This window comes from Buceros rhinoceros, unplaced genomic scaffold, assembly GCF_000710305.1.
Source record: "Buceros rhinoceros silvestris isolate BGI_N320 unplaced genomic scaffold, ASM71030v1 scaffold20084, whole genome shotgun sequence".
Classification (NCBI taxonomy): Eukaryota; Metazoa; Chordata; class Aves; order Bucerotiformes; family Bucerotidae; genus Buceros; species Buceros rhinoceros.
In genome coordinates this window covers 41437-50756 of record NW_010409077.1, presented here as the reverse complement: position 1 = coordinate 50756, position 9320 = coordinate 41437, and the positions used below count along the sequence as shown (strand labels likewise).

General features: G+C 49.3%; 1 protein-coding gene across 1 annotated transcript in view; it reads left to right on the top strand.

The window, feature by feature from the left end:
- Positions 1–747: 747 nt before the first annotated feature.
- The window catches only part of ARHGEF6 (Rac/Cdc42 guanine nucleotide exchange factor (GEF) 6), a 29359-nt gene continuing 20786 nt past the window's right edge, over positions 748–9320 (top strand). Inside the window, exons 1-4 of the mRNA XM_010135129.1 lie at positions 748–826; positions 5470–5597; positions 6001–6202; positions 8776–8846. Of these exons, the coding sequence (XP_010133431.1) occupies positions 6004–6202; positions 8776–8846 (270 nt within the window). The 5' untranslated portion in view covers positions 748–826; positions 5470–5597; positions 6001–6003. The remainder of the gene's footprint in view (positions 827–5469; positions 5598–6000; positions 6203–8775; positions 8847–9320) is intronic.

The following is a 9320-nucleotide window of genomic DNA, read 5'->3' as shown; positions in this document are numbered from 1 at the left end:
ATTTGTACAGTCTGTGTGAACTTGAGGGCATGTCTCGGCTGTTAGAGGGGATTGCAGTGTTTTGGAATCTCAGGTTGCTCCGCATTGTGCTGGGGGTGATTTCTGAGGGGCTGGCTGAATGAGGGCCAGTTTTACCAGGCAGAGAAAATAAGCCCTTGCTGACTCTGTGTATCTGTTTAGCCGTTGAGGCTTAGCGACACAAAATTCTCTAGAGTGGAATTTTTGCACATGAAGTAACTGGTTTTGGCTTCCTGTAAAACATGTAGATGTATTGTATATGCCATATTGCAATAGCAGAAAATTCTGTGTGTTTGTTTCTTCTGCTGGGGAAAATATGTGTGTGTGTATATATACGTATATATGTACAGCCTCAATCTCTTCAGCTTTCAATAACAAAAATAGCAGCAAAATCTTTCCTTCCCTCAAGGCAAGCAATAACCTTCTCTGTGATTTTCAGAGGAGTCCCTGCCCTGCAGACAGCACCAATTTTTTCCTTCCCTTGTCCCCAGCGTGATGCTCCAAATGCTGCCGGGTCCCCCTGCCCTTCCCACGCCGCCTCTCACTGTCGCCCCAGGAATTCACTCGCTCTAAAGGAAATGGGACTTGTCAGCCCTGAATAAACACCCTTCCTCTGCAGAAACATACGGGCTACTTAGTCCTCGCTGTCACCCTCTACGTGGGCTGCTCAGGCGGACGGAGTAGGATGTTTCGGTCTCAAGTGACCAAGTTCCTCTCTCGCAGGTGTTTGATCCACATGATTTGTACAGCAGCGAACAGTTCTCCAAGGTCCTGAGTACGTTAACAGCCGTAAATAAAGCTACTGAAGGTAAGAAAAAGGTTTTTTTCTGTTGTCTTTTCAAGTTCTGTCTCAGCTGCCTGCTGGAGTGGGGTGGTTTTTTTGGTAGTTCCTGGTTTACGATGGTTTCTGGAGGCTTGTCAAATTGTGCAGCCAGCACTGATGTCTGGTGCTGGACGGTGGGATCGACATTTCATGCTTCTGCCAACTCAGTGTGCCATTTCAGAGTTGCTGTATGCACTTCGCAGAGGTAGATTATCGCTTTACACTAAGGGACTGCTGCTCAGTTTTGTCGGTATTAAGTGATCTCGAATTAGGTCATCCTAAAGGAGCCTCGATGTAAATGATCTTGCACGTCCCCAAATACAAATATCAGATTTTAAATAGTGCGTTTTAAAGCCGAAGAGAAGAATGGATCCATCTGCAAAATATCTTTGCTGAATGCCAGAACAAACGTCGTTGACAGATGCTCAGTCAATTGTACTGGTATTTCTCTCTCTCCTCTCCCTGGGTCCATGGAATAGGCTCCCTGATTTGGGAATCGAGGCTTGTTCTGCCTTGCTGGGTGCAGAGGCAACGCAAATCAGCCCCTCTTGCTTCCATCCCAAATATGCAGCTGTTCCCCACAGGCTGCTTTAAACTGAAATTCAGTCACAGAGGCTGTGACAGGAGAAGTTCAACGGGGAGGATGGTGACAGAGGGGATGAGGAGCAGGTCTGCACAGAGCTGTGAGGAGTTTGCAGGTTGGAAAGTCTTTGTGACAAGTGGATTTGCACAGTGAATCCTGCACACCCACCGAAGTCCAGCACCAGGAGAAGAGTTTGGATTCCCTGTTGCAGGTTCCATATTAGGTGATTAAAAGGAGAGAAATTCAGAACCCACACCTACAATTTTCCATTCAATGGAAAGGTTTTCCTATTGGGTCACAGTGTTTTTCTTAGATTTGCAATTTAGTTATTTCACTCCTCTTTCAACTGAGTTTTTGCTTTTGGGTTCTCTTCTGGTCGTACAGAATCTGCTCTGCGGTTCAGTGAAACAACCTCATTGCTGGGACTGGACCCTCTCCTCCTTTTTTCCTCTTTTCTGTTCTGTTCTGATGCAAGGTTTTATAAAATCTATAATCTATAGTATACATTATCATGTATATTTTATATAAACAGCAACATACATAAAATCATATATAATGTACGGCAATGATGTATATAATGTATAATAATAATAGTATATACATGTACTCACACACACGTGTGTTGTATGTGCGTATAACGCTGCTCCGAAGAAATGCAGGTTCTTCGACTGCACTGCTCGCTCCCTGGAAGTCAGCGACTGGAATTTCAGCCTCAGCACATCTCCTCACAGCCTCTCACCGCTCCACTGAATGGCAGCACCTCGTGACCCCACGTGCAGAGCTCTTGCGGTTCAGTCTGACGGGCGATATAAAATGCAGGCTGGGAGCAACCTTTGCCAATGCTGTCATTGTGACGGACGTTATTCTGAAAGCAAAAAGTGTGAGAAACTTTCCTGCCTCTGTGCTTGCCCGTTGCTGGACCAGAGAGCTGTGGTGGGGCGAGTGTTGCTGGGGCAGTGAGACCGTGGTGCCACTGTCGCAGCAGTCCCCTTATTTACAGCCTCAGCTTTATTTCTGCAGCCACACGTGTCCCAGCTCACCCTCACAGTCACTGGGTGAGGCTCAGGAGGGGGCTTTGCTGGGGAATAGTTTCTGTCACATGTTACCAGCGGGGCTATAGGGAAGCTGAGATCCTCTTGGTTTCATGGCAAACATCTGTTTGAACATATGCTTTCTCTGTTTAAATGATAAAAAGCGCAATGCCTGTGGTATAATTAGCTGCACAGGCAGAGAGCACCCTTGGGAAAAGTACAGGGTAAAATAAATACATGTCTAAAACGTTTGTTTTTTGGTGGCTTGGCCAAGTTCCTGGGAAGCAGCAGCCCGTGTCCTACAAACCACCACTGCAGATGGTCCACTTTGTCCATCTCGCCAGAGGCCAAGGGCTGCATGGAGCATCAGGACAAGGCTGGTACCAGCTACTGCAGTTCCTGCTTTGGCCAGGACTCCAAGATGCCTGCGCAGAGCTGCTGCATCCCAACACCCTTGTTGGAGGCAGAGGGAAGTAGGTGACAGTGAAGGAAACGCCGTGGGAATGTGTTTCTGAGCATCCATGTGATGTCCAAATCCTTGTGTCTTTGTGGATCTTGTTATGCAAATAACTAGAGGCTTCGTTTGTAGCGGATAAACGCAGAGTTCGGCAGCTGTCCATCAAATAACAGCAATACAGGGCTTGATGCTGTTATCGGAGAGAGAGGGCAGGAGAGGAGAACCAGCTGTGCTGGATCAGGCGAGGCTCATCTGCCAAAAATAGTGTAGGAATGTGAGCAGAAACCCCAGCTATTTTAACCATAGTTTAAGCAACATATGGCAGCAGCGTTCCATGCTGGACCAGGCATAAAATAGGACGCTGTCATGATGCAATATAAATGATACACTTCCCTGCCAAACTGTCAAAGTCAGTTTTACATTTGTTTCTAGGTTGCTGCGGATATTTATAAAAGCTTTGGAAGACTGGGAGGGGCAGGGAGAAGCATAAAATCTGCACTAACCGAGTCATTTCCGTGGGACTGCTGCTGATGGCTTGAATAAGCGGAGAAGTCTGGACTCATGGTTTACGCCCTCCCTGTTTAGAAGAAATCAGGGGAAGAACATCTCATGCTGGCAGCTGGCCACCCCCCCGGCCTGTGAGTCGTCGGGAGCAGCCGAAACCGCTCCTGCTCAAATATCAGGATGCTCCAGAGAAAAAAAACCGCTCTGTGTTTGGAAAGTTGGTTGTCCTTGTGGAGCGGGTTTGCTGTGGCTGCAGCCCAGGGAGCTGGGAATTCACCGTGCGGTCCTCAGGCCATTGTGTAATGAGCAGAGAAAGTGGGAAAACTGACTCAGTGACGGCACACGAGAGTTACCATGAACGTTGTCCATCGCTGGGGCAGGGACCGGGCAGACCGGTGTGTGAGTATGGTGTGGTCAGGGGTTTGTAAGGCAGCGGTGTCTGGAAGTCATAGTCATGGACCTGATCCCTGTTGTGCAAGGCACTGGAGAAAGACAAAGCGAGTTTATTCTCCAGGAGCTCACGATTTGTGTTGCTCCAGGTCCAGTCTAAGGATGAGGTGATTTCCTACTGAAGCAAAAATCCTTGGGGGAGAATAAAAGCCCAGCTGAGTTCCTGTAACTCCCACCAAACTTCCCCTTTGGAATGATTTTTCCATCCATGTTGACATTCAGACTGGAGGAGAATGGGGGAACAGCAGCCGTAGAGCTTGTGTTTTCCAATTCCTGCGCACACTTGGTGCCTCGATCACCCTCTCCTCTCTCAGCACGTTCAAAGAGCTCCAAACGTCATCCGGAGACTTGCACATCCAGCAAAGTGACGCTGGCAGACCACAGACTGCTCTTCTCTGTCCTCCTTTGAGGTCTGCGGGCATGCTAGGTGCACACTGCCGGTGGAAAACGGCAGCTCTGGGATGCAGAAGCGTTATTAAATCTGAGAAGCAGCTACACTGCCAATCTCCAAAGTGCTTCACGGTTGAGTGAAATGATAAGGTCTGCTGTTGCTTCGTTTGAGCACCATGGCACAGAGGAAGGAGGTGATCTGAGTGTTGTCCCACAGTGCGGTTTGAGCAACAGTAACAGAGGAGAACTGGGAATTACTGGGTGGCTTGAATCCCGTGTTTCCACATGGGATGCAGAAACCACGCAGGATTCTGGGTCTGAGTGCTGCCAGGTCCTTGGTGATGAGGCCACAGACTCAATCTCAGCACAGGGCAGTTGTCACCTGGAAACCTTTTACCCTCAGACAAGTTTTTTGGTATCCATATAAAAACAAGTCGCTAGTTGTGAAAAATAGATATGTAAGAGCAGCAGCGTTAATTCCAGCATCAGGCACGTGGTGGCAGGAACAAACCCAGAGACTGGTTTGCAAAGCGAGGAGCTTTGAGCATGTGAAGGAGGCGGCTCCAAGAGCTGCTGGGACAGTCTGAGCCTTTCTGTGGGCTGCCGGTCTTGGGGGTGACTTCCCCGTTCTCCCTCAGCGTGGTCTGAATCCCCGTCTCGCCTGGTAACGGCAACAGTCCATGAACATAATCAGAATTGTGCTCAGGCTCTTTCAGCTGTGTAATGAACCCAGAAGGACTTTTCTGAATAGAGGAGCGATTGTGTTGACCAGCTGTTCAGCATTCTTCCCCACTCAGCGGGAAAGCCCACGCTGCAGCTGCAGAGATGACCTAAGAGCGCTCGCTTGTGGGCTAAACTGTGAAACACCTTCAACAGTGCTCACTTGGACCCCAGAAGCGTTCCCAGTTGGGCACCACTGGGCTGAGTATTATTTGTTTGTCCGGGATTTTAAAAATACGCTGTGCTTGGATGTGTGGCTGCAGAGCTGGCGTAACCTAGGAGGACCTCGGGATGCAATTCAACTTCTTCCATCATGGAAGGGTTAACCCAGGCCAGAAAAACCGTCCTCACTGTTGTCTTGCTCTGACAGATGTTCTTTCAACTATTGCGGCCTGTTCTTGTTTTCCTTATGGGCTTTCCTCTTTGCTTTGCTCTGATGCAGAGGGGTGGTGGACACTTGGGTAAAACTCTGATGTTGTTTGTGTTTCACCAGATCAGCCATCGAAAGAGCCATGTTCACATCTGTTGTCTCTTAGCTCTGCGGCTGGAGGTCCCCACACTGACTCCAACAGCGCAGCTTCCCAGTCAGCGAGGGTGTTAAGGAGGCAGTCCAAGCCTGTGGTATCCTTTTTTTAACCTCTCTTCAAGGGTTTGATGGCTCTGGGGATGGAGAGGTACGAGAGGTACCCCTGGGTCGAGCACACCAGAGAGGCTTGTTCTCCCCTGATGTCCGTGGTGGCTTTGCTGCCCTGGCTCGAGAGAGTCTTGTGGCTTCTCTGTGGCTCCTCTCTGTGACGTGAGATGATCCTTATCTGCCATCCATTGCGCTGTGAAACTAAATTAATGCTTGGGAGGGACCCCGTGGTCCTCTGGCGGGAGTGCTTACACAAAGGCAAGACATTACTGCTTGTTATGAAGAGCAATACTGAAAAAACAGCTGTCACAACAAAGAACAATGGCATGTCCTGGTGGCCTCTGCTGTTTTGGACTATTTACCGATGTTTTTCTGTGTTTCTTTCCTTAGGAGATGACCGAGAATGGCAGTCATCAGCTGGTGGTAAAGGCCAGGTTCAATTTTAAGCAGACCAATGAGGATGAACTCTCCGTTAACAAAGGAGACATTATTTATGTCACCCGGGTTGAAGAAGGAGGCTGGTGGGAAGGGACCTTGAATGGAAAAACAGGCTGGTTCCCAAGCAACTACGTCAGAGAAATCAAATCCACCGGTAAGCAAACTGCTTTCAGGGCTGACTGGATGACAGCGGTATAATTCAGCGTAGATCCTTGTGCCTGTGGGAAATCGCTGCTATTTATTAAGGACCGTTTGTGTCATTAAAGCAGCAGGGCTAATGGAAGGATGCACAGGGCCAGAAGGGTAAAGCCTGCTCTTTCGCCTGAGTTGCCTGAGAGCTGTTTCGCTCTCTTCCCCGGCACATCGTGCCTTTCCATTGCTCCCCCAAGCCCTGGGAGAGGGGATGTCACCGGAGGACAAGACCAGAGATGGCTGCGTGTGTCCCCTATGTCCTGGGGAACTGCCAGGTCGTTCCAGTGTCTGAGCACAGAATTAGCCTTTTGTTAAAAGGCCTCGGTTGGGAGATGCATTTGTGTTTGACCCTCGGTTTTGGGCAGCGGTGGAATGGATGCTCATGGTTGCAGTGAGGAAACCAACAAAAATTATATGGCCACAGGGAAGGGTCCCCCGTTTTTGTCCCTAGTGATGGCTGATTTCACATAGTACCTTTTCCCCCAGGTGCATCTTCTGCTGCGATATTGAGAAAGGAAAAGGGAGGGGACAATCCATCTGATGACATCTGCCTTTACTGAGCTTTGTCTTGAGTGTCCTTAACATTTTCTGCGATGTGATCTGAAGCAGATGTGGGCTGGTGGCGACAGGAAGCGTGCCCCTGGCTGGCTGCCTCATAGCGTTACTTACCCGTTTAAGCAGCTCACCCTGTTGTGCTTCTGAGGCCGTTGTGTGACTGTAAACTTGGGTTTTTATAAAACCCGGCTTTAATTCCTCAATGTGCCTTGAGGGCTAGCCCCTAGGCAGAGGCTTGTTGTGTGCTCGGTGCTGGCTTTATGGCTCAGGACCAGCAGTGGCCTCAGACACTGTGAGACATCAGCGAGTGGTCTGCCAAGTGTACACTCCTGTTAGACATCCTTCCTCCCCCACCTGCGAGCATAAAAGCAAAGGAGGAAAGAATAAAATTAATGAGTAAGTGCTCAGAATTAGGCCGGTTTTTATTTAGTTCTTAATGAAAAAATCATTGTTAGGATATCTCATCTCCCACTGTTTCCCTCGGGGAGATGGTGTCTGAGCTGGAGCAGGACGTTGCAGCAGAGGTTGAAGGCTTGTCTGGAACAGCCCAGGAATCACTAATTAAGTCAGTGAGTGGAAAAGAGAAATGTTTAAAAAAAAAGGAGAGCAAACTTCAGTCTGATGGGGAAAGCCACATGGGGGCTGCATGAAATAACAGCACCTCATTGAAGTGAAGGGTGAGTCTCCTGTTGATCCTGAGGTGGGAGCCATCAGGTTTTTTTATCTGCAGAGCTTTTCCCTCCGGATCCTCCCTCCAGCACCCGTTTCATATGGGAGGAGGGTTCATTCCCCTGGTCTCTGCTTGCTCGGGACATGTGGTCATATTGCAAGCGATGGACGCAGGGCCAGGGGGGCTTTAGGCTGGGGGCAGCCCTCACTGCGAGCCAGCAGGAGCTGCTTTCCTCACCTCCAAAGTGAGAGGCTTGTCACTCTAAACGGAGTTGCTTGTTTTTCAGCAGTCCCAAGTGTGCCCTTTGGGGGTGGAAGTAACTAACTGCGTGGAGCAAAGCTCTTCCCAGTCTTTAGATGAGGCGCAGAGCTCCTGGCTGGAAGTGACAGGAAGCTCTATGAGGGCAATGATGAGACAATACATCAAGCTGCTGTTTCCAGGGACTACATTTATCAATTCCAAGCTTATCCCCTGCTGTCGGTGTGAAAGTAATTGCCTTCTGTGAGCGATGGCAGGGAGAGAGGAGAGAGCGGCTGCTCTGCGCGGCACAGAGGCGTTACGGTACGAGGTGTACGGCATGGCCAGGGCCAGCGACGCAGCCTTGTGCTGCCGACCCATCCCAGTCCGGAGGGGTAATGGTGCCGCCCTGGTGCCGGGAGAGCTGGCGAAGCTCTGCTGCTGGTGGGGAATGGGCTTTCCTAGGGAAGGACGATGGAGCAGGGACTTGTGCGTATGTGTGTACGTGTGTACCGCGCCGGAGGCATCCGCAGGGATTTAGCAAATGCAGAAGAAAATGAGAATTGACTTCCAGATTTGTGGGAGCTTTTTTGTTCAAATTTGCCTTCGTTCAGAGAGGGGTTTTGCATCACAAATGACTGTGGAGATCAGGGTTTACTATATTGACTGGCGTCGACTTCGAGTGCCTTGTGACTCACCTGGAACAAAACGCCGTATCCCGTATTTCTAATAGACACCCAGTTTTGAAACCCAAATTTTGTGGGCCGGGTGAAGCTGCACTGTAGCTCTGATGGTGCCAGACACTGGGCTGCTGCCAGGGATTTCAGAGCAAACCTGTAACTTAGTTGGCAGAGGCTGCGAAGTGCTTCTGGTGCAACCCGCTCGGCTGCCTTCAGTGTCGTGCACGCACGCCTTCAGTTTGCTCCCAGTTTTTCCGAGGTGGGCAGACAAACCCTGCAGCTGAAGTTTTGCGTTCACGGGGGTGAAGCTACGTCTGCTGGGTATGATGCAGCAGTGACTTTTCCTGCTGGAATAATGAGAGCTGTAATTTATTGATGTGTTTTTTTGTACAGATAAACCACTCTCTCCCAAAGCATTAAAAGGACTTGAAAGCACTCAACTGACAAAGAATTATTACCCCGTGGTAAGTTTTAAAGTGCTGATCATACATTTTAATAAGTAGCATATTATTAATCTTCTGAACGGGCTGCTTCCCTTAGAAATCATTGAAGCAATTAGTAACAATTGGGGATGTGACTCTGTGTTTCAACGCAATTGTTGCCGTTTCCTTGATTCAAGGCTGTCGAGACAATAAACCGCAAATGGAAGTTGCTGCAAGATGTCAAAAGAAGAGACTCAAAGTAGGCAACTGAGATAATATAGCAGAGGTGGCAGCTTTGAGATCCATGTTGGGGAATAAGGCACGATGTCTCTGTTCCAGTCCTTGCCTTTGGCTCTGGGCTCTCTCCCCTTGATAAAGATGGGGAGATAATGTCACGGTGTGAAGCGAGACAAATTAGGGCTCTGATCCACAATCCCTTTCATGGGTTTGGCTGGAGATGTTACACTCCGAGCTGCCTGCCCTGTGCCTCTGCCAGCAGCCGCAGCCCTTGGAGAA